At 44.5% G+C, this 26,081-nt stretch overlaps 1 protein-coding gene across 1 annotated transcript in view; it reads right to left on the reverse strand.

Moving 5' to 3' along the window:
• The window catches only part of LOC144693954 (isocitrate dehydrogenase [NADP], mitochondrial-like), an 80,783-nt gene that overhangs the window by 30,809 nt on the left and 23,893 nt on the right, over window positions 1-26,081 (reverse strand). Inside the window, exons 4-6 of the mRNA XM_078564223.1 lie at window positions 17,174-17,334; window positions 13,934-14,077; window positions 11,887-12,023 (exon numbers count right to left, since the gene is read on the reverse strand). Of these exons, the coding sequence (XP_078420349.1) occupies window positions 11,887-12,023; window positions 13,934-14,077; window positions 17,174-17,334 (442 nt within the window). The remainder of the gene's footprint in view (window positions 1-11,886; window positions 12,024-13,933; window positions 14,078-17,173; window positions 17,335-26,081) is intronic.

The following is a 26,081-nucleotide window of genomic DNA, read 5'->3' on the forward strand; positions in this document are numbered from 1 at the left end:
ACGATGTCAGAGATTTTTTTAAAAACTAAATTAAACATTTATTAACAATAGAAAAGATTTCAAGCACATACATAGGTCTACAAATTACTACTATAATAACTCCTAAAATGCCTAATCACTCTGGCTTCCAGTTACATCCCCGTTAAGGCAACAGTTTAAAAAATTTAAAACAAATCCAGGCAAGTCAACACAATGCCCTTGACAGTAGAATTCAAAGTGGCTTTTCCCAGCTTCGGTTTCTATAGACATCAGGCTTAATGCTGGAGGCTTCTCACGCTACTGTTAGATCTTACAATACCTTCTCTGAGACAAAGCCTCATTCTCCTTTATACATGTTTCTCCCTTTTAATGCAAACTCCATTGTTCCCATATGTCTTTGGAACTTTACCTTTCTCAAACATAAATATTTTCATGGTGCTAATATTGTCAGTAACCTTTGGGAAAAATAAACACACTGTTTGACCTAGCTTCTCTGACCAGGTGTAAACATCCTACCATCTCTTTGAAATTCAAACTGCCCTGATTTATCTAAAAATGTAAATTCTCCTCACCTTACATTTTAAGACTTCAGCCTTGTTTACGTATTTAGCATTTCAAACCTAGCTTCTTTTGATGAATCAAAGCCTCAAGACCCGCTGTTTCCAATTCAATTAAATCTCACTCACACACACACAAACACACACATATACCTGTGAAAAGAAAGCATGAAAAGGGATTCCCTGGGCAGGGAGAAAGAGATATTCAGCCAGAGGAAGTGTGGGGCCATCCTGCAGATGAGTTTCAAAGAAGAACGGGCTAGCAGAGCATCCAGGGAGTGATTACATGGAGATCACACTTGGAGCATAATGGTAATGTTGCTGCACTTTGGTATTACTGCTCACATATTAGCACAGATCAAGTCTTGCTCATACTGAATAAAATATAACCATCATCACCAATAAGGGTTATTACTTCAAATCATTTCAGAATTTTGGAAAAGAGGTTAAAGAAAGAAAGTGAGAAAGGCAGAGAGACTTGCATTTATGTAGCGTTTTTCACAACTACTGGATATCTCAAAGCACCTTATAGCCAATTAAGTGCTGTTGAAGTGTAGTCACTGTTGTAATGTAGGATACACAGCAGCCAATATGCACGCAGCAAACTCCCACAACAGCAATGTGATAATGACCAGATAATCTGCTTTTAGTGAAGTTGATTGAGGGATAAATATTGGTCAGGACACCAGTGATAATGGCCCTGCTCTTCTTCAAAATAGTGCATATGAACATATGAATTAGGAGCATGAATAGGCCCCTCAGCCTCTCGAGCCTGCTTTCCCATTCAATAAGATCATGGCTGATCTGAATGTAACCTCAACTCCACATTCCTGCCTACTCCCAATAACCTTTCACTTCCTTGTTGATCGAGAATCTATCAAGCTGTGCCTTAAAAATATTCAAAGACTTTGCTTCCATCGCCTTTTGAGGAAGGGAATTCCAAAGGCACTCAACCTTCTGATAGAAAAAATTTCTTCTTATCTCTGTCTTAAATGAGCAACCCCTTATTTTTAAACAATGACCCCTAGTTCTAGATTCTTCCACAAAAGGAAACATCCTCTCCACGTCCACCATGTCAAGACCCCTCCGAATCTCAGAGCTCTGCAATCTCTCACCATTTAGATAATAAGCTTTTCTTTTTTATTCTTCCTGACAAAATGGACGATTTAATATTTACCCGCAATATACTCCATTTGCCAGATCTTTGCCCACTCACTTAACCCATCTATGTCACTTTGTAGCCTCCTTAAGTCCTCTTCACAATTTAATTTCCTCCCTGTCTTTGTGTTGTCAGCAAATTTAGCAACCATTCCTTCGTTATTCCAAGTTATTTATATAAATTGTAAAAAGCTGAGGCCCCAGCACTGATCCCTGTGGCACACCATTCGTCACATCCTGCCAACCAGAAAAAGACCCATTTATGCCAACTCTATGCTTCCTGTTAGCTAGCCAATCTTCTATCCATGCCAATATGTTACCTCCTACACCATGAGCTTTTATTTTCTGCAATAACCTTTGATGTGGCACTTTATCAAATGCCTTCTGGAAATCTAAGCACAGTACACCCCCTTTATCCATAGAACACGTGGCTCCTTCAAAGAACTCCAATAAATTGGTTAAACATGATCTCCCTTTTACAAAACCATGCTGATACTGCTTGATTGCCTTGACTTTTTTCTAAGTGCCCTGCTATAACGTATTTAGTAAAAGCTTCTAACATTTTCGCTATGACAGGTGTTAGGCTGTTTCCTGTCTCCCTCCCATGGGATCTTTTACATCCAAACAGGCAGGCAGATAGGGCTTCGGTTTGAATGTCTCATTAAAAATGTCACCTCCAACAGCGCAACAGTCCCTCAACACTGCACTGGAGTTTCAGCCTTGATTTATGTACTCAAGCCCTGGTTGGGACTTGAATGCAGAACCTTGTGATTCTGAGGCAAGAGTGCTACCAACTGAGTCATGGGGCTGAAGGGGTTAATTGACTCTTCTACCTTCATTTCTAACTTGGAGGACTGCAAATGTTATACCACTATTTATAAGAAAAGGGGGAGATGGTAAACTTAGCAACCACAGGCCAGTCAGCTTAATCAAAAAACAGAAAATGCTGGAAAAACTCAGCAGGTCTGACAGCATCTGTGGAGAGAGAAAAACAAAGTTAACGTTTCGAGTCCTTATGACCCCTCTTCAGAGCTGAAGAGAAATGGAAATGTGATCAAATTTATACTGTTTAAGGGGGGGTGGGGCAGGTGGGGCTGGATAAAAGGCCAGTGATAGGTGGGGGCAAAGGTGGGCTTTACTGGAACACTGCAGCAGGCCAAGGACGAACATGTGGGCATGAGAGCAGGGTGGTGTGTTGAAATGGCAAGCGACAGGGAGGTCTGGGTCATGCTTGCAGACAGACTGAAGGTGTTCTTTCACACAATGCTACCCTTGTTCTGTTATAATCACATTTTACTTTCTTACCTTTATGCCACTATTAGCACCTTCTTTAGCACTAACCACTATCATCAACAATCTCTTTGTCCTTTAGTTCATGACATCATTGTCAATCTCTCCTTTGTCCCCACCTAGCGCTGGCCTTTTACCCAGGTCCACCTGCCCCACCCCCCTTAAACAGTATAAATTTCATCACATTCTACTTCCCTTCAGCTCTGAAGAAGTCATACAGACTCAAAACGTTAACTTTGTTTTTCTCTCTCCACAGATACTGTCAGACCGGCTGAGTTTTTCCAGCATTTTCTGTTTTTGTTTCAGATTTCCAGCATCTGCAGTATTTTGCTTTTTCCCCAGTTAGCCTAATGTTGGTTTTGGAGAAACTTCAGGATAAAATTGTTTGTCACTTAGGTGGTGCAGTTGATGTCATGTGTATGCACTCTCAAAAGGAATCTGATAAAGTGTCACAAAATAGACATGTTAGTAAAATTAAAGCCCATGGGATTAAAGGGGCAGTGGCAGGGTTAATGCAGAATTGGCCAAGAGATAGGAAGCAGAGTAGCTGTTTTTCAGATTGAAGGAAAGTATACAGTGCATCACCAGGACTTAATGTCAAAACCACTGCTTTTTTTGATAAATATTGAAGACCTGGACTTGAGTGTAAGGTACATAATTTCAAAGTGTGCAGATGACACAACAATTGGGAAATAAGTAAATAACAAGATGATAAAAGTAGACTTCAGAAATAAATAGTCAGATTGGTGAATTGGGCACACACATGGCAGGTGAAATTTAATACAGAGAAGTGTAGAGTAGTGTATTTGGAAAGAAAGAATGAGGAAAGGCAATATAACCTAAGTGATAAAGTTATAAGTGGGTGCTTCATTCGAGAGACCTGGGGTTCACATACACAAATCTTCACAGGTGGCAGGACAAGCTGATAAGGATGTTAAAAAAGTATATAGAATCCTTGATTTCGTAAATAGCTGTATGGAGTATTATAGCAAGAAACTAATGATAATCCTTAATAAATTACCGGTTAGGTTTCATCTGGAGTACTAGGCTGGATTATGCGCTGAGGGTGGGCTCCCCGCACTCCAGCATAAATTTTGGGGTCGGGTCAGCCTCTGCTTGACCAGCTCACCCTGCTTTAATTTTTCAGACGATGGCCCTTTAATAAGTATGAGGCAACACTTACATCCATCTCCAGGAGGAAGTCTGCCACATAGAGCTGGTTAGTCCGAGGCCAGCAGTCTGCATCACACTAGGATCAGTGGCCACTGCCAATATGGCAGGAAGCCCGGGACTTAAAGGAACCATGGATGCCCCCAGTGTTAGGTAAGCAGGCCCCTGCGAGAAGGGTGGTGGGGCGCGGGCGCATGTTGGACAGGGCAGTTGGTGAGGGGAAACTGTGGAGGTGAGGCCTTTGATTGGCACAGAAGGCACCCTTCCTTTCACTGTCCAGCAGTCCACAGGGTTAAAATTACCAGGCTACATGTTGGGTGCAGGCCTCTCTGGCCACCTGTTAAATTGGTGTGGTGGGAGGACGAGGCCACAAATTGCACATAAAATCATGGCTGGGGTAGGGATGGACAAGTTGATGGCATATTTATGGGGCCACCTGCCTGTTTTCCCGCTCATGGGTGGCCCATACAATTCATTCCATTGTGTCTGATCCTAGGCACTGCACTTTAGGAAGGATATCAAGGCCTTAGAGAGGGTGCAGAAGAGATTTGCCAGAATGGCACCAGAGATTACATTGAATATACAACATGTAAACAGGCTTTTTGGCGCAACCAGTCCAAGGTGGCATTTTTGCAGGGGACCAACACTTGAAATAACATAAAGGGCATTTTGACAATGGGACTGGGGTGCTGGGTTCCTGGTGACCATGATGGGGAGAGGGGGTCTCCACACCATCATAGTCGGGGTGGGGGCACAATCTAGTAAAACTCATAATTTATCTCATTGAATCATAACATTATCATCTCTCCGCTGCGTGACTCACTCACTTGTAATCCTGCTGAAATCACTCAAACTCACCTAGGGGCTCCCAGAGTCAGTCAGCTACAGGCTGTCCTAGAAATATCAGACGTTCAAAATATGGGACAATTCCTTAAAATATGGGACATTTGGTCACCCTGTGTTTAGAAGAGCCTCCTCCCCTCCTTTACCAACCCTATTAGCACGTCCCTCTTTTCCCTCCTCCCTCATATGCTTATATAGCTTCCACCTAAATGCATCTATACTATTCGACTCAACCACTCTCTGTGACAGTGAGTTCCATATTCTCACCACTATCTGGGCAAAGAAGTTGCTTTTGGAATTCCCTATTTAATTACTCGGTGACTATCTTATATTGATGGCCTCCAGTTTTGCTCTTCTCCACAACTATGATCCTTTGAGTAGAAACACTGGGTGGCATTTAAAGGCTGGAGAGTGAGCAACAGCCCCGTGTTGCCTCTTTTGGGGAAGGCCCGCTGAATTAGGTGTCATTCAGATATTTAACAGGCCAGAGGCGAGATTCAAAGACCCCGTGGACAGAAGTCCCAGCCGCCGAGAACTGTGGGCCAATCAGAGGCCTGCAGCTTTACTGAACAGAAGCGCTACCATGGAGGCGGTTACTGCTGCCAGAATGACACCTACAGAGGCCTAGGATCATGGATGGACCCAGGCCACACAGGTAAGTGATGGCGGGAGCAGATTCAAGGCGTGGGGGTTTCAGGGGAGGAAGAGTTAGGATGGCGGCAGCAAAAGAAGTGGGATGGCTCTCAGCAGGCACCCTTTCCTGAAGCCAGGGCCCTCGATCAGGCACTGAGTGCCTTTGAATAAGATATACATCACTCCCCCCGCCCACGAGTGTAGGCAAGCAACACGGTAGAGGTTTCCTTGTTGTGCTCCCCGCATGGCGAGCCCCCACCCGCCAGTGGCGGTGGGATGATGGCCTTCCTACCATAGACTTAATCGAGGGGGGCATGGGAAGATGGTTGGGTCCCCACCCTACACCCTCGGCCTCATTAAATGCCCTCCCCACCACCACGAGGGATGGCATTAAATTCCACCCACCCTCTGCATCTATCAAAACCTTTCATAAATTTAAGAACTCTATTAGGTCACCCATCTATCTTCTCTTTTCAAGAGAAAAGACCCAAGCTTGTTCATCCTTTCCTAATGGGTATAACCTCACAGTTTTGGTATCATCCTCGTAAATTTTTTGCACCCTCTCCAGTGCCTCCATGTCCTTTGCACAAATATGGCCAGCGGAAGTGCACACTGTCCTCCAAATGTGTCTAACCAAGGTTCAATATAGGTTTAGCATAACTTCTCTGCTTTTTAAGTTGATCCCTCTAGAAATAAAACCTAGTGCTTAATTTGCTTTTTAACCTGCATTGCTACTTTTAGTGATTTCAGTTACTGCACAATTTGCTAAAATACCCCATTTAGGTTTTATTTTCCAAATAATATGTGCCTTCCTTAGTTTTCTTACCAAAAGGTAAAATCTCACACTTACCTGTGTTGAAATTAATTTGTCAATCAAATGCCCATTCTGCAAGATTGGGGTGATTTATTCTTGTAATTTGTTGTAGTTCTCCTCAGTACTGACTATTGCCGCCACAATTTAGTGTCATCTGAAAATTCCCAAGTGTGTTTCTGATGGAATGAGGTACTGGCGTTATATGGAAAGACTATAGATGCAGGGATTCTTCTCCTTAGAGAATTAAGGGGAGGGTTAATAGGAGGTTTGAAATAGTATATGGGGAGAAACTATTTCCCCTGGGAAGAGAGTTGGTAACTGGAAGACAGATATTGAAGGTAATTGGCAAAAATCCAGAGGGGAGATGAGATTTTTTTTTAAGCAATGAGTTATGATCTGCAATGCACAAGCATGGTGGAAGCAAATTCAATAGGAGCTTTCATAAGGTTAAATACTTGAAAAGGAAAAAATGCCTTGGGAAAGCGCAAGAGAGTGGATAGCTCTTTCAGAGTCAGCACAGGCACAATGGGCTGAATAGTTCTCATCTGTATGTCTATGATTCTCAGTCAAGAAAACTGAAATGGAGTAGTGTACCATCTTAATCCTTTTAATATTAATATAAAGAGATGATATATCAATTGAACAAAACAAACCTGGTTATAAACTTAGCTTTGTACATAAGGCTCCTGTAGACTAAAGCATTTTAGCAATTCCAAATAAGCCTTGCCATCAGAGAAATTAAAAACAGATGTATACAAAGTCTAAGCAATCTTGCTAGATGCAGGGTCAACGTGGCAAGGCTACCCATGCGGCAGTGGCAGTTATCTAATTAGGCTCATTAATGAGCCAACTGGGGGAAACTGGATGGCATTGCCAGGATCTTCCTGACAGCAGAGGTTAGTGCTGGCAAGTAACTCAATTTTGAGGGGCCCTCGTGGTCTCCTCCATGCCGCAGCAGTGCCCACCTCTCCTGGCCGGACATCACTGCGGGGCCTCTGATTGGGCTTCCAACTTCTTTGGTTTGCCTGCCGTCCTTAATTAGACGGAGCACCCGGAGGCGGCTTCTTAATTGGCTGCCTTTGGGAAGATCACCGGTGATGACCTGCCACAGCCACTTCTGGGTTCCCGATCCAGACACTGGGATTGTGACCCTACAGGTCCTTTGTTTCTCTCCCCACAGGACCTGCTGAGTATTGCCGGCATTTTCTATTTTTATCTCCATATTCATATTCACCTGGGTTATTTTGGCAATGAGTTTAATGCCTCTCTCATTCTGCAATCATAGTTATCAATTTTAATAACAGATATACCTTCTGATCAACACCAAATGCCATTTGCGATTCATCTGCCCAAATCCTCCAATTTGTTTCCTTTTTCTATGAACATGTTGTTTCCCAAAGTCAGCTGAGTAAACTCCTATCAATTTGGAATCAGGAGTCTAGAGTCTTGGCACTAATGAATCCTGGTGATGATTGGGTCCCTATGACAGATGTTGGTAAGGGAGGAAGTGGTGGGAGGAGATCAAGACTGTACAAGAAAGAAAAAGAGAGAGGAGAAAAAGAAAGATAAATAAAGAGAGACAAAGTATTAATAGAGAAATTAAACAGAATAACAGGTATGGAGGGGTGTCTGCCAGACAGAAACTAATGAAGCTTGTGCAATTCAGAACTGCTGTCAGAACAAGTGTAGGTCACTCCTGTGTAGAGGAACAGGGCACTGTATAGAGATCATGAGCAACACTGAAGGATGAATTTCAAAATAATCTCTGTATGTTTATTGAAGCACAAGCAACAGGGATTACCTAAATGATTTGGAGAATAAAACCACAGTATAATAATACAATGTGCAATGCATCAACTGAACTGGCTGTAACGGTAAGAAATACAAGGGAGGGAGGAACTAATATATTTGGGAAATAGATAAAAATTCTTGTATCGACTTACAGCCTTTGGCTGTGGTGCCACCTTTGCCAGGGATATGCCAAGGGCATGCTGGTTTTGGTGCTTTTGTCATTGCGTTGATGATCCATGAGAATGCAAATATAGCAAAGGTTATGAACCCTGACAACATTCCAACAGTAGCACTGAAGACTAATGCTCCAGAGCTAACCACGCCTCTAGCCAAGCTGTTCCAATACAACTGCAACACTGCCATCTACCCGACAATATGAAAAATTGCCCAGCTATGCCCTGTCCACAAAAAGCAAGACAAATCCAATCCAGCCAATTACCACCCCATCAGTCTACTCTTAAGTGATGGGAGGTGTTGATGACAGTGCAATTAAGGCAGCTCACCATCACTTTCTCAAGGGCAACTAGGGATGGGTAATAAAAGCTGGTCCAGCCAGCGAAGCCCACAACCCATGAATGAATAAAAAAACAATTTATAAAGAAATATCTCTGCACACTGTTGCTCAGTTTGGGTTCCACCAGGGCCACTCAGCTCCTGACCTCATTACAGTCTTGGTCCAAACATGGACAAAAGAGCTGAACTGCCAAGGTGAGGTGAGTGTGACTGCCCTTGACATCAAGGCAACATTTGACCAAGCATGGTATTACGGAGCCCTAGCAAAACTGGAGTCAATGGGAATTAGGGGGAAAACTCTCCGCTGGTTGGAGTCATACATAGCACAAAGGAAGATGGTTATGGTTGTTGGAGATCAATCATCTCAGTCCTAGGACATCATTACAGGAGTTCCTCAGGGTGGTGTTGTAGACCCAACCATCTTCAGCTGCTTCATCAATGACCTTCCCTCCATCATAAGGTCAGCAGTGGGAATGTTCACTGATGATTGCACAGTATTCAGTAACATTCATGACTTCTCAGATACTGAAGCAGTCCATGCCCACATTCAGCAAGATCAGGACAACATTCAGACTTGGGCTGATAAGTGGCAAGTAACGTTTCGCCACACAAGTGCCAGGCCATGACCATCTCCAGCAAGAGAGAATCTAACCATCTCCCCTTGCCATTTAATGGCATTACCATCCCTGAATCCCCTACTATCAACATCTTGGTGATTACCATTAACCAGGAATTTAACTGGACTAGCCATATACTATGACTACAAGAGGTCAGAGGCTGGGAATTCTGCAGAATTCCTTCTGACTCCACAAAGCATATCCACCATCTATGAGGCACAAGTCAGGTGTGTGAAGGAATACTCTCCACTTGCCTAGATGAGTGTAGCCCCAACAACACTCAAGAAACTTGGCAAAATCCAGGACAAAACAGCTTGCTTGATTGGCACCCAATAATTAAACATTCACTCCCTCCACCACAGTGGCAGCAGTATGCAGCATCTACGAGATGCACTGCAGCAAATCACCAAGGCTCCTTAGACAGCACTTTCCAAACCCATAACCTCTAGCACCTAGAAAGACAAGGGCAGCAGATGCATGGGAACACCACCAACTGCAAGTTCCCCTTCAAGCCATGGACCTTCCTGACTTGGGACTATATCGCCATTTCTCCACTGTCACTGGGTCAAAATCCTGGAACTCCCTTCCTAACTGTCCTATGAGTGTATCTACAGCTGGTGGACTTCAGCTGTTCAAGAAGGCTGCTCAACAGCAATTAGGGATGGGGAATAAATGTTGGCCTAGCCGGTGATGCCCGTATCCTGTGAAAGAATTTTTAAAAACCTTAAAATCCTACAGCATTCTGCAAATTTGACTTCATTTTTGAACAAAATAAATCTTAAAATAAAAAGCTGTTATCAGTAAAAGTGACTATGAAGCTGCTGGATTTGCCTTAAAATCCAACTTGTTCAATAACGTCCACTGAGGAAGGAAACCTGTTGTTCAGGTCCACTCTGGCTATATCATAGATCATAAAATGGTAACAGCACAGAAGGGGGCCTTTCGGCTATCATGTTCATGCTGGTTCTCTGTAAGAGCAACTCACCAAGTCCCCATTCCTCCATCCTTTCTCCATAGGCCTACTTTTTGTTTCCCTTCAGATAATTATCCAATTCCCTTTTGAAAGCCATGATTAAATCTCCCTTCGCCTCACTCGCAGCCAGTGTACTCAAGATCCCAACTTCCCGCTGTGTAAAAAAGCTTTCCTCGTGTCACCTTTGATTCTTGCCATTCACCTTAAATCGATGTCCTCTGGTTTTCAACCCTTTCGCCAATGAGGACAATTTCTTTCTATCTACTCTATCCAGACCCTCATGATTTTTGGTCATCTCTTTCAAATCTTCTCTCAACCTTTCCTCCCCCAAGGAGAACAGCTCCAGCTTTCCAATCTATCCACCTAACTGAAGTCCCTCACTCCTGGAACCACTCTCATAAATGTTTTCTGCACCTGCTTAAATACCTTCATATCCTTCCTAAAGCGTTGTCCAAAATTGGACCACAATACTCCAGTTGGGGCTCAACCAGCATTGTCTAAAGGATCACCATAACTTCCTTGTTTTTGTATTCTATACCTCTATTTATAAAGTCTAGGATTCCGCATACATTATTAATCACTTCCTCAGCCTGCCCTTGCATCTTCAATGATCTGTGCACTCTCCTTGCTCTTCGTACCAAAAATGTATCACTTCACAGTTCTCTGCATTAAATTTAATTCACGTTCGCCCACACTAGCAGCCTGTCTATGTCCTATTGAAGTCTATCATTATCCTCCTCAGAGTTCACAATACTTGCAAGTTCTGTGCCATCCCCAAATTTTGAAATTGTGCCCTGCACATCAAGTCTCGGTCATTAATATAGATCAAGAAAAGCAGTGGTTCTCTCTGACCTCTGGGGAACCCCACTGTATACCTTCCTTCAGTCTGAAAAACAACTGATAACTGCTACTCCCTGTTTCCTGTCACTCAGCCAACTTTACACCCAAAACAAAAATAAAAATACCTGGAAAAACTCAGCAGGTCTGACAGCATCTTACACCCATGTTGCCACTGTCCTTTTCATTCCATGGGCTTCAATTTTGCTGGCAAGCCTGTTACGTAGTGCTCTATCAAATGCTTTTTGGAAGTTCATATACACACCAACTGCATTACCCTCATCAACATTAAATCATCAAAAACTCAATCAAGTTAGTTAAAGATAATTTGCCTTTTACAGATCCATGCTAGTTTTCTTAATTAATCCACATTTAGTTGTTTGGTAGTACAGAACTTGAGTATTGCTGAAAAGAGAGACACACTGTCGAAGTTTTTTGTCTTAAACTCATCAGCTCGCACGAAAATACCAACAGTAAAGGGAACAGAGTGCTGATTGGTTGGAAAGTGGACTCTGATTGGTAAAGGCGTTGCCATGAGGAACGTAGCAGGAAACAGTTAACTGCCAAGCTTTTTGTTCAAATTCAAGCGAGCCTCTGGATTGCTCCTTGCCCTTTTCCATAGCTAGCCTAAACTATGTCCAACAACTTGCATTTAACTAGCTAGATTGCAGCACAAGTTTTAATTCATCATGATGAAAAAGGAAAACTTACAGCTCAAAAATATCCTGGAATATGTCCTTAAACCGTCCATCATAAGCCTTCATAATGGTGTTTTTGGTACTCATATAAAGGGGCCATTTCTTAGCTAGGGCATACTGGAAGCAGCTGTGTGCAAATCCTGTAATAGACTATGTATTAGAAAAAAGAACAGGTCAAAAACTATTCAGTGTGAGATCGTTAAAATCTTCTGAAAAAAAATATACAAGGTCAGTAACAGTGGTCTAATGTTCCATGTTGAGTCTCCCATGGGCTTCAAACTAATACTGGGGGTGGAATTTAATGGTCACAGCAGTGGGCCCGTCCACTGGCTAGAGAGCTGGTGGCAACCCTGCTGTGGCCATTCCAGGCCACTTCCCTAGCCCCGCGCCCACCCCACCCCCCGCCCACCTCGATTTAGCACCAATCAGTCCGGGGTCCTTGTCATGCTCAGGGCAGACAGCAGATATCCCAATCAGAGGCCAGCAGCTCTCCAGTGCCGGCAGTGCCACTGGGAGCAGTTGCCACTGCTAGCATTGCAGGAAGCCGAGGCTGCAGGATCAGCACTGGAGCCTGGAATGAAGGTCAGTGAGGTGAGATCAAAAACGCCAGTCAGGGAGGGGTTCAGTTTAAAGAGTAGGGGGGGTGCAGCATTGCTGCCGGTGGGTATCTCCGATGGACACGGGCTTCACCAAGGTTTACCTGGCAGATTGCCCACATGGCATCACCCTCACCTGTCAGTGGTAGAATACCAGCGACAGAGATGCGTCCCTTAAGTGGCCATTTAAGGGATGCAATTGACCTCCAGGAAGGCTGTCCTAGACGCTTTCCTCCCTGAATTTAATTGAGAAGAGTCTGGAAGGCGATGTGGTCTTTACCCGCTCCTTCCCGCCTGATTATGTGGGCTCCCCCATTTGTCAGCCAGCCTCTGGGAAAGCATTAAATTCCAGCCTTGATGTTTCACCATAATGAATAAAGAGGTCAAATGGCTCTGTAGCACATGCTACACTAGTAAGTGTAATTATGCAATTGCACTCCTAACCAACTGATTTGAGCCTCACCCTACTGTATTAAAAGCCCAGTCTTAGTGACATGACAGTGAATATGTTACAATGTTCAGTGTGTTATGTGCTCTATAGGAAACAAAGTCAATTTGAGCCAGTCCCGTGTGCTCAGACCTCTCACATTCAAAATGTGAAGAACGCAGAAGTGTAGAAAGGTCATTTACTTATTTTTTAGATGAGTTTTTGTGCTCACCTTGATGGGGGTATCAATGCAGTTAAATTGTGGCATCCTGCATCAGCATCAGGCATTCCTGTGTCATATAACCCGTGACCCAAGTACAAAGTAATGCTCCCTCTACTCCCCCCTCCAATGATGTTTAATTGCTTACCTCAGAGAAACACCCACTATTTCACTGATGTGAACAGGCTTATTTTCCACACCAGCAACCTTCTGGGGTAATATGCATCAAATTATGAGTAGCCCTGTGCAGGGGGCTTGTAATTGGGTTCTTAGAGTAGCTAAAGACAGTACAGATCCTATTCCTCATGGAAACTGTGCTGCTGTTTGGGGGAGGAAACTTTATTTCCATTGCATTGGACTGGATGTGATCCCAAATTCAAGAGGTAAGGGAGGGATGCGGGATAACCCATTGCGCCAACTAGCCACACATTCTTGTAAAATCAAAAATATATATGTAATAGTATTTTATGTGCAGATTGTTGATTATACTGTTAACAACAGCATAGTGATACTTTAAAAAAGCTTTCTTCAATATTTAACTGGGAGAACAAGAGTAAAATGTACCATTCCCATGGCTGACAACATTGGGAAGAGCAAAAATATATCCTAGTTTTGTGATTACAAAAAGATTATACTACACAACACAAACCAAAGGAAAATACTTTGAACATGTATGATAAAACACAGAAATTACAGCGTGCAGGTTTGGTAAATGTTCTCAAATATCAATAAATACTCCACAAAATGTTACTGTTGAGCCCAGGGTGGATGGATAAACCTAAACAAAACTAAATTAAGGCAGCCACAGGCCTCTTACCTCATCTGTGTTGAACATTCCCATTCCCACCCCTCCGCCAGGGAAATCAAACACATTCCATTCCAGGGATTTACTCCCATCCTCGGGTATGAAGACAAGTTTAAAATTACCCGGCTGGTCCATGACAAAATCTATGGCTCGATACTGGAATGCAAGTAGTTGTTACACGTTAAGAGATTCACAAAGTAAATAGACGACAAAGCATAAAAAGACATTTCAATTTAATGTTCTATACTTGACTCCTTTTTGACCCAACATCAGATTAATTTAAACGCATACACAAGTCCTTGGTTTCCTCAGTTATTCATTGTTGCTGTGTCTAATTGGTGGCATTCTCTGCTACTATCTGGTGTTGCTTATAAACTGATGGTTGACTAGTTTTGTTTCTGAAGAGAAAACCCCAGAGTAATAGGGAAATTAAGGTCCAATATAGCATCTTGTGTATTATGTTTTTTAAATGAGAACAAAATAGGCTCATTTTTGTTATAAAATGCAATGTTCTTTGTAGATAACAAGATCCCTTTAATCAAACTCATATGGAGCAACACACGGGGCTGGATTTTCATGGAGGCTCCATGGAGGGGTGAAAACAGCAGCCAGGACTGGATTTTGGGATTCCTGACCCTATTCCCAGGGTTTACAATTTTCAGGAATGCCTTTTAAGGGTGCGCATTGGTTTGGGTTGCCAGCCTTGCACTCTGCATTCCCGACCTGGCCAGCTCCATTGCGAGCAATTTTCATGGGCCCAGGCCTGCATTTTAAAGAGTCACAGTACCTCGAAGAGGTGTCGTGAGCCATAGTCTGCCTGAGGGAACCTTTAAAAAGATAAGTTCAAAAGGTCCTCCTCATGCCCCCCCCCACCACCATGCCAAGGTATGTCCCCCGCCTGCCCCTGTGGTCTCTCATGTCTCACATGCCAAGGTGTGCCCCACCCTCTTTAGAACCTCCTGTCTCCCATGCCAAGCTATGGCATTTTCATGCTCATTCACCCTCTTTACACTACATAGAACCCTATAGTGACAACAGGAAGTGTAAAAGAAACTTTATAAAATAAACCAGTCATTGATAACTTTAAATTTCTTTAAAAAAACTCCTTTTTACTGCAAGCCAACAAAAGTGTCAATCATCCAGACCCTTTAACTCTAATGGGTGTCTGGGCTCTCAGCCAAGCCTTATTATGCATTCTTGGCTGACAGTCTAGAAATCCGTTAGACTGTTGAAACATCTGAGCCCCAGGGAAAACATTGCTTAACAGCTCTGGCTCTTTGATCTCTTCTGTCAATTGCACAATGTTTATTTACACAAGGGCCTGGATGATTAACACTTCTATTGGCCTGAGGTAAAAAGGAAAGTGGAAAGGTATCAATGAATGACTGTTATTTTAAAGCTTTTGTTACACATATGATTGTCACTATATGATTCATTGCTTCCATACAGTACATAGTGGGTAAATGGGTATGTAAGTGCCATAGCTTGGCATGTGGGCATAAGGCAGCATAGGGGGAGTGGAGGGAGGGTGAGAGGTGAGTGCTAGATGGCCTTACTTGTTTCATTATAACTGGGACGAAGTCCCACAGCAGAGGCAGGCCTTTTAAACATCCCACTTCGGTACCTAGCAGCCCCTGTTGCTGCCTCCAAACTCTTTCAGTTGGCCCAACTGCAGCCCACACCTGCAGCCCCACCCCCGTACATCCCTCCACCCCATCCCCTCCAATGAAAATCCCATCTTTCCTGGCACTTCTCCCAAGGCGGGCAGGCTAAGGTGGGAATTTTCCCAACTCCTGCTACCCACCTCGACCATGAAAATCCAGCCCATACATTGTTAAATTAAGAAATGCTAGATATAGCAATATTATCTGGTGTTAAAACATATAATTTTCTGTTTATAGTGAAAAATGGGATCCAATTTTCGGTTTCTGCTCGCATCCTTTCAAAAATCGACCTTTTTGGCTGAAAGTCTTTAATTCCATATCCTTTCCATCGCAAAGGCTGCTTATTCGCACGTCTTATCTGCCCGTCCCTGCCTCTCTCTGAGCTGAAAGCACCTGCTCCTGAAGCCAGCTTTCCTTGCTTTTTCACGATCAGACACAATTATTTCATTGCTCTCCTTGTCAGGCTCCCTTCCTGAACCCTTTGCAATTTTTAGTTCACCAAACCCCTGCTGCTCATATCCCGCCCCACATCAATCACTACTGCTTTTTCTTGATAATGGCCAGATTTGTGTCAAGGAGACTAGTGTTGGGAGTAAAGGAAAGTTCCCGCCCCTACAAACCCATCTCCATTAAGGAGGCCCCGCTGCCCTGGTTTTGCGTCGGCAGGCCCGAGGCAGCAATGGAGGTGGGTGGATGGCGAGGCTGGCAGACTGAAAGATCCGTCTCTGTTTACTGGGACATCGGCCCAGCTGTAGCATAACTGCTAGGCCTCAAGGCCTCATCCCAAAGATCACTGACCAGAAATGTTAACTGTTTCTCTCTCCACAGATGCAGCCCGAGCTATAGGTTATTTCCAGCATTTTATGTTTTAATTTCAGAATTCCAGCACACGCAGTATTTTGCTTTTGTGTTTTTATTAAGGATGACCAGTTTCCTTCCCTATAAATCACTAGTGAAACAGTTGGGTTTTTATGGCACTCCAATAGCCTCACGGTCCCTTTTAGTTACACCAGCTTTGGTTTCCAAATTTATCAATTATAAACTGAATTTATTTATTATAAACTAACAGTTATTGCATTTGTGCAGCATATTTAACAACCTCAGGACATTTCAAAGCTCTTCAAAGCCAATGTATCACTTCTGAAGTGTAGTCATGTTGTTCTTTAGTAAATATAATTGCTAATCTGCACACAGTAAGATCCCACAAACAACAAATGAGGTGAATTAGCAGTTACTCTCTCTTGGTGGAGCTAGTTGAGGGATAGATATTGAAGAGATGACTGGAGAACTCCCCTGCTCTTTTCTGCGACCATGCCTCTGCCTAGTCGGCAGCTGGGGCCTTTATTTTATGTCTTAACCAAAAGGGAACAACTCCAACAATACAGCACTCCCTCTGTACTACACTGAAGTATCAGCCTTATTTTACCCTCTGGCTTATGAAACTGCTCTGCATTATAAACCATGGTGGCTAGACTCGTGCAAAGACAAATGTTGAATGCATTGAGTTGCTTTAATTATAAGCAGAACAAAACTGATCTTCAACTGTAAAGCAACTTCTTTACAATAAGGTACTAAATCTTATCAATACCTGATCTCCATATGCATGTCGTCCTATTGTAATTGGTTTCACCCATCCAGGAACAAGTCGTGGGATGTTTTTGCAAATAATTGGATCTCGAAAAACAGTGCCACCTAAAATATTTCGGATGGTTCCATTTGGGCTTTTCCACATCTTTTTCAGCCCAAATTCTGAAAAAATGATCAATGGGGCTTTTGTCAGCGTTTACATTGCAATAAACTAGATCGAATGTTCTGCTAAGACTGTGTTAGGAGAGCAATTATTATTAGAAAGAGTCAAACATTCACAGACGGTAGATTCCCTGCTCCTGGATCAGTCAGACCTTCACATGCACTAGTTATCAGTAAGTTCACCGGCACCACCAGGTGGCAGTTTGATATAGAAAATAATTTAAGATTACTGTCACGGAGGATGCAGCACGTTAGTTTTACAGCATATAATGAAAGAATAGATTTTTTTAAACCATTTTAAAGCAGTGAAGCTGCTATCATTCTTTTTAAATGATTGGTACTAATGTCAGGCGCTTTCTACCAACTTGAAATGAACTGACTAGTATTCCCTTTATACACTGATCACGGATGGCAAGAGTCACTAGTAAATTGGATCACATTATACAAAATCTTCAAAGACAGTCAAAAACTGAATCGCCAATTTAAAGTAATTTAGTTCTAAAGTGAAACTGATCTCATTATACCACTTACAAATAGATTCTTAATATTTTAAAAATCCACTTGCAGCAGTGCTGATCACATGTACTGTGGGAAATGCTTGGAGTTGTCTATTATTCTACTGACAGTTTAAATTTAAACATCACAGACAGACAGAATATCTAATCCATCCACATACAGACTTGTGAGAACAGATGAGCCCCATTACAGTCAGCTTAACCAAATGATTTTTAAAAAATCTTGTCTTCACATATCAGCTGCTCCAATTCTTTTTGGCTCCAATTGTTACCTTTACATTCTCTCAATATTTGACTTTTTGTTCTCTCATTGCTCATCTCCCCCTAGTTTTGTCCCACTGATTACTCACTTGCATCAATCTCCATTTTGCCATCTCTTTAAATTGCTCTTGAAGAAAGGTCTTTGGCACAAAACAAATCACAATGTACGAAAATACTTTTATTTAAACATACACTTCTGCCTTCATTCTGGCTAAGTATGACTAGTCATAGAATCGTAACAAGTTTACGGCACAGAAAGAGGCCATTTGGCCCATCGTGTCTGTGCCAGCTGAGAAATGAGCCATCCAGCCCAAGCCCACTTTCCAGCAGTTGGTCCAAAGCCCTGCAGGTTACGGCGCCTGAGGTGCATGTCCAGGCATCTTTTAAATGAGTTGAGGGTTTCTGCCTCTACTATCCTTTTAGGCAACGAGTTCACAACCATCTGGGTGCAAAATTTTTACCTCACCTGCCCTCTAATCTTTCTATTATCACATTAAATCTATGCCCCCTCATCACTGACTTCTCTTCTAAAGTAAATAGGCCCTTCCCAGGCACTCTATCCAGGCCCCACATAATTATGTACATCTCAATCAAATCTCGCTCAGCCTCCTTGTTCCAAGGAGAACAACCCCAGCCTATCCAATCTTTCCTTGTGGCTGAAATTTTCCAGCCCTGGCAACATCGTTGTAAATCTCTGTAGCCTCTCTAATGCGATTATATCCTTTCTGTAATGAGGTGACCAGGACTGAATGCTGTTCTCAAGTTGTGGCCTAACTAATGTCTTATACAGACTGGGATTTTCCACTCCCGTCTCTGGCGGGTGTCACGGCAGGCGGGGGGCGTAAAATATCGCGAGAGTGAAAAAAATTTGGTTTTATGTCGGCAGGAAAACAGGCTGCAATCATCTGCCCCTGACTTCAATGACGGCGTGCGTTTTCCACCACGCCATGTTGGGAACCTAATTTTAATATATTTAAATATCATGCATACTTATCATAATGGCTGCTTGCCGGAATCAACCCCCAGACTGGATCAAAAGAGCAGGTCAGCGCCCAATTAGACTGGTGTGTTTCACAACCTGATATAAGCGACGTGTACTTCGCTCTTGACTTTGAGGTTTGTTCACATACCTTGCATCGCACAGCATTCGTGGCACCTCGGACTCTGCGCCAGGCTTTGCAGGCAGCACCACATCACTTTTAGGGGGTTTTGACAGGCAAGGCCCTACCTACCAGACCAGCGGTAAGGTGGGGTGGCTTGTAATGTGCTGCAGGCTAAGGCCTCGACTGGGGGAGGGGTGAAAATGGACAGAGGCAAGGGAAAGGGCCGCAGGACAAGGCCTCAACTGGGGGAGGGGAAGAGTGGCGAAGGTCGCACTCTGACACATGATTGGGGGGGGGTGTGGGTTGGAAGCGTCGTCAAAGCCAAAATGGGGAAGTGTCTTAGAGAGGGACATGAGTGAGTTGAGGCCAGCATGGGAGGATGGCAGAACGAAGAAGCACTTCAGTTTACAATTCTGACCTTGTAAAGACTGTCCTTGTCCCAGACCATGGATAGGGAAGGCATGTCAGTCCAGTGTCAGTCATGGCCAGCATATTGTGCACCTTGGTTCGGTGGGTTTCTGACTTAATAATGGGCCGCAGACGGCACACTCACAGTCAGCAAAGGCTGTAGAAAGTTAAAATGTAGTGTAGGGCCATTTGAGGGTTTCATGTGCGCGGGGGGGTTGGTGGTGTGGTTCAGTATCTCACTGATCAATAGGCCTCAAGATGGGAAGAGGTAATGTTCAAATGGGGCATAGGCACATCTACCTCAAACCATTCGGGGGGATGCACAGAGATATCCTCCGCAATCAAAGTGGCATGAAACATTGGAGGTGTAGGCCTGAGAATTATTGGAGAGAGAGGGAATCTAAACATTATAGTCCTTCAGGACAATGGGTGGGATTACCACAGTCACACAAGGAAGGGTCCAAGCTGGTCTGGGAGTGAGCCCTCAGCACTACCATCTTGCAACCTGAAGCGATGGTGCAGCACAAAATTAAACTGAGAATAACTGAACTGCTGAGGGCTCAGAGGGCCATTTGGAGGGCTGGTGCACTACACTGGGGGGCTGATTAAAAAGGGGCACTGTGATGACTGTCACTTTAACACCAGTTCAACTGAGTAGGGGTCATGTGATTTGTTCAATCAATGTGTGGCTAGCACGGGGAGATAAATTCTAGGGAGGGGTTTCCTAGGAAAAAGACGGCTGTATGAGAGGCTGGCTGGATACAAGCAGCCACAGAAGCTCTCGTGTAAATAAAGTGCGTTTTGTTTGACTAAGAAGCCTCCCAGAACATGTTACTGCAGGCACCCAACAGAACTGTGTATTCCCAAATGAGGAGAGATGCACAGCTGAGACATGTTAGGAACTTTTCAATGACAATGTAGGGAATCAGGAGAGTAAAGCAATGAAGCACATTCATGCGAGATTAATGACGAGTCATGGCACTAATCGAGCTCCTTGCTTTAACCCCTTGTGCCAAGCGTGCCAATTGCCCATAGTGATAACGAGGTCTAATGCATTTTGGTGGCTGAACAAGCTGAAGATGTGTCTTTAAAGAAGGAGCTCAGGGTCTTGGCGCTGGCAGGCTCACAGATGAGAAGTCTCAACCCCACACCCCCCCCAATTTCAAATAATCTCAGTTCCTCAATGAACATTAGACCTCATGAATATTACAAAGAGTGTAGAGTAACAGTGCAGTGATTGAGGATCCCAGTACCTGGCCAAAGCAATCTCATAGCAGTCAGTCATGTAAAGGGTGCGGAGGGGGGCGGGGGAGGGGGGCATTGAGAGTAGTGGTGGGGAAGGTGCACCTTGAAACATTCCTTGCGCTAGCCAGGATTTCAGTGGCAAATAGGTCACGTCCTTGAATCAGTCACACACAAGTAACCTACAGAAATCAGAAATAGGACCTTTGGAGACTCATGCTGACTCTTTTTTTTTTCTCACTGATGCTGCAGAAAGGAGAACTACAGGAAGACGGAGGCTGGGTTTACTGCTGCCTGTACAATCACATACAGACAGGAGAGAAGGCGGAGAAGATTATGATGACAGTGCCAGGCTTGCCAAAAGGAGGAGCTACACCCTCATGAGCAAGGGGCAGCAGGGCCTGTCCTCCTGAGGCAAAGGATGAGGCTAAACGAAACGTCGTGCCTGGACAGCTCCCAAGACTGGGGGTGTCTGGAACATACTTGTCTTATCGACAGATGAGCAAGAGATAGTATTGCCAATGCCTCCGCATGTCCAGGGACCTGGTGACTCACATTTGCCACACTCTCCAGAAGACGCCACGGGGACTGAGTGGACATCCACTGCCAGTGGCTCTGAAAGTCAGCGTGCTTTTAACTTCTACATGAGTGGCTCTTTCCAGGGCTCCACTGGGAATCTCTGCGGGATCTCTCAAGCTTCGATGCACATTTGCATACATGAGGTGACAGATGCCCTTTTTGCCAAGGCCCACAATTACGTGCACTTCGCCAGAGATCAAGAGAGCTAGCACGCCAGAGCGCCAGGCTTTGCTGCGATCCCGGGTTCCCACAGGTGTAGGGTGCTATTGACTGCACTGATGTGGCTATAAAAGCTCCCTGGCAACAGGCACTCCAATAGACCAACAGGAAAAGGCTTCCACTCACTCAACGTGTAGCTGGTCAGCGACCACAAGAAACAAATCATGCAGGTTTGCGCGAGTTACCCAGGAAGCCGCCACATATCATACATCTTGAGTAGATTGGAGATCCCTGACATCTTCGATGGACCATACGGAAACCAGGGTTGGCTCCTCGGTGACAAAGGATGTGGCCGATGACGCCCATGCAGCGACCACATAATCCTGCTGCGAGAAGGCACAACGATGCTCATATCGCTACCCGAACATTGGTGGAGCAGAGCATTGGCATCTTGAAGATGCAATTCCGATGCCTTGACAGGTCTGATGGGGCATTTCAGTACATTCCCCAGAGAGTCTTGTGGATCATCATGGCTTGCTGCACACTGCACAACCTGGCGATGCAAATGGGGGAGGACTTGCCAGATGCCTACACTATGTAGACTGTAGTAGTTCAAGGAGGCAGCTCACCACCACCTTCTCAAGGGCAATTAGGATGGGCAATAAATGCTGGCCTAGCCATATCCGATGAATTAATGTAAAAAACAACGCCAACATGGAGGAACTTCACCCCTCCTCTGATGAGGAGAATGTCGAAGAGGGTGAGGGCGATGAGTTCGAGGGAGACAAGGAGGCAGGGGCAGAGGCCATAGCATGGGCCAGGTGAGGCAGATGCGCACATGAGGCTGTCATAGCCACCAGATTCCATGAGGAGGATGACGAGTTGTAGTGAGCATCCTCCTGGACAAGTGCCTTCTCTCATGGGCCCACACAAACACCAGCATTGCTCTTCCTCTCATTTCAACCATGCACTTCAATCTGACAGTGAGCACTTACACATTTGGCTAACCATTGTCCTGATCCTTCAAAGGATGATGAAGCCTCAGAAACGTGCTCTTGTTGAGATGAGTTCCAACCTGGAGAAGGGTGTTCCAGCACCATACGTCAGAAAGCACAGCCTCTTCTAGCATCTCTGCAGCATCCCAGTCGCCACAGCAGCCTAGTAGAGGCAGGAACTGTTCCGCAATCCTCAGTGGACTCGCAGCTGTCTGCTCCTCATGGAGATCCATTTGCACCAACAATACAACGCATTCTGTGTCACCTCGATGGTGAAACTGAAAGGTCAAACTTGGGCCAAGGCAGTCGAAGATGGTACACAGGCCTAACTCCCATTTTGACATCACCTATTCCTCTGTGTCACCTTCTCCTCTATCACATTGACATCTGGAACTCGGAGTTAGGAATGCCGGTGTGCATTCATCCTGACCTTTCCATGGATTTGGACCACCTGAGGATCACAAAGTTCAAACAGACAGCCTGCCCTCATTGCCAGCCCTGGCCCTTGCCAACTGTAAAATGTGAAGATACCATGAAGCCCTCAAGCTAACACTTCTTTGATAATAAAGAGCATTCTTCAGCTTCACTACATCCTCGCTCCTATTCCATTGCTGCCCTTAACATTGTCTAAAGCTAACTTATGCGCTTCCAAACCATGCTCAAAGGTTCCATTGACCGCAACACATCGCCATTTGGATTTACCATCACTGACCTCGGCGAGGGCCTGCTACGCAGAACATATGGCATAGCGCTGCATCCTTACATTGTGACGAGAGTCTTGTGGCTGCAACACAAACAACTACAAGGTAACAAAGGCTCGAGGTTGTAGCGTGTAGCAGCAGCACAATAATGTGGCTTCGAGGGGCAGAGTTCCAACACTTTAAGGTGGGAAGGTGCTCACACTTATCGCTGAGCTTAATAGATGTACACTCGGAGAGTCGGCAATGCACAAGGCAGACAGGAACGCACATGAGCTCGGAATAAGGGCTCAAAGATTGGAGATCCTGCTGGATGACAGTCAGTGAATGGAGTTCTAGGATATGTGACCCTTCTCCATGCATTTACACATCTCTCCGTGGACATGAGACCTTCACCTTTCAATAATGCAGATGTGATGGGTGAACACCTCAGCCTCAATCTTAAGTAGCCAAGAATGAACATGACATGACCCAGCCAAACATTTGAACAAGGTTCCTTATACAAGCAGGCTTGACATTAAGGATGAGGCATCCATGATGTTCGAAACGATCTGAGAGCGGACTCACACTGTGGGGATATGGAAGCTGACAATATCGACCAGAGGCACATGATAGTGACATCTGCAATAAGTGGGGTAAGAGACCATGGTGGACAACAACACAGCTCATCATAAAGAGGAGGTATATACAAGAGGAGATGTGAAATGGATACGATTCTATTTATATTGGTGAAAATTATGTACATGTGGTTCACCCTCGTGCCACCGTCGTGCTCCTATTATTTCATCATTTTCCTAACCCTGTCGCTATGTCTTGGTGCATCCCGACATCCAGAACAGAGGTGGGAGAAGCCTGCTGACTGCTTCGCCCTGTTGTCTGTGATGACTTTGGTGGGTGTCCTCTGAAGGGCTGAGACTTTGAGAGCCTCGGCCTGCTTTGGGTCTCCTGCTGTGGGGCAGGTGCACCCTCCTCAGCCTGTGGAGCTGGAATTGATGGGGTCACAAGAAGGGGGGATTTGGATCAGCTGGACAATCCTAGACTCACCTGGATGGATGGCCCCAGGGTGTCCAGCTGATCCCAATCCCCTCCCTATGGGTGCCCGAGGGCCTCTGGCTGACTTCTTGAGGAGAAGGTGCAGCTGGATGACACCCGGAGCACAGAACCGCTGAGGTCACAGCGGGGCTGGCAAATCAGAGACTGCCTGCCCACGGTCCAATGTGTTTTCTACCGTTGCATAATTAATGAGGCACGAAGCAGTCAATATGGCATGAGACCCCGCTAATTCGCCTGGCGGGAAAATGCCACTTTTCCCGCCTATCACCGCACTTAGAGCGCAGATGGGAAAATCCCAACCATTGTTCAGCATAATCTCCCTGTTCTTATATTCTATGCTTCAACTAATAAATGAAAGGATGCCTTCTTAACCACCTTATCAATCTGTCCTGCTATCTTCAGGGATCCATGGACATACACTCCAAGGTCCCACACTTCCTCTACATCTCTCAGTATCCTCCCATTTATTGTGTAACCCTTTGCTGTGTTTGAGCTCACCAAATCCATCACCTGACACTTCTCTGGATTGAATTCCATTGGCCACATTTCTGCTCATTTGACCAGTCCATTGATATCTTCCTGCAGTCTACTGCAATCCTCCTCACTATCAACCATGCGGCCAATTTCTGTGTCATCCGCGAACTTCTTGGTCATTCCCCCTACATTTACATCCAAATCATTAATATATACCACAAAAAGCAGGGGACCTAGTAATGAACCCTGCGGAGCCCCACTGGAAACAGCTTTCAAGTCACAAAAACACCCATCATCAATTACCCTTTGTTCTCTGCCACTGTGCCAATTTCGTCTCCAGCTTGCTACATTCCCTTGGATCCCATGAACTTTAATTTTTTTAACCAGCCTGACATGTGGGATCTTGTGAAAAGCCTTGCTAAAATCCATGTAGACCACATGAACCGCACTACCCTCTTCAATGCTCCTTGTTACTTCCTCAAAAAGTTCAATTAAATTAGTCAGATACAGCCTTCCCTTAACAAATCCATGCTGACTGTCCTTGATTAATCCATGCCCTTCTAAGTGACAGTTTATCCTGTCCCTCAGAATTGATTCCAATAATTTGTCCATTACCGAGGTCAGACAGACTGGCCTGCAATTATTCGGTCGGTCGACCGCTCGTTACCTTTTTAAACCAAGGTACAATGTTAGCAGACCTCCAATTCTCCGGCGCCTCACCTGCATCCAGTAAGGATTGGAAAATGATGTTCAGACCCTCTGCAGTTTCCTCCCTGACTTCTTTTAACAACCTGAGATACACTTCATCCAGCCTTGGTGATGTATTCACTTTCAAGGATGCTAATCCCCTTAATACTTCCTCTCTCCCTATGTTTATCACATCCAATACTTCATGCTCCTCCTCCTTAACTACAATATCTGCATTGCCCCCTCTTTTGTGAATATAGATGCAAAATATTCATTTAGAACCATACACACATCCTCCGCCTCCATGTTTAGGTTCCCTTTTTGATCTTTCATGGGTCCTACTCTTTCCTTAGTTATCCTCTTACTCTTATGTATTGATAAAACATCTTTAGTCAAAATGGTAACTTTCCTCATAAATGCTCCTTAACTGAAGTCAAAACTCACTAAGAACATTAAAAAGAGTCTTGATTCCCTCCATTCCTGAAGGTCTGACTCTTACTGGGTTTTGGGTCCACAAGCATCAGCGACCCTCTGAGACATCACCCAAGTGCTCATTATTTATGTGCATGACAG

The sequence above is a fragment of the Cetorhinus maximus genome, chromosome 2 (genome assembly GCF_964194155.1).
Source record: "Cetorhinus maximus chromosome 2, sCetMax3.hap1.1, whole genome shotgun sequence".
In the NCBI taxonomy this organism is placed as follows: domain Eukaryota; kingdom Metazoa; phylum Chordata; class Chondrichthyes; order Lamniformes; family Cetorhinidae; genus Cetorhinus; species Cetorhinus maximus.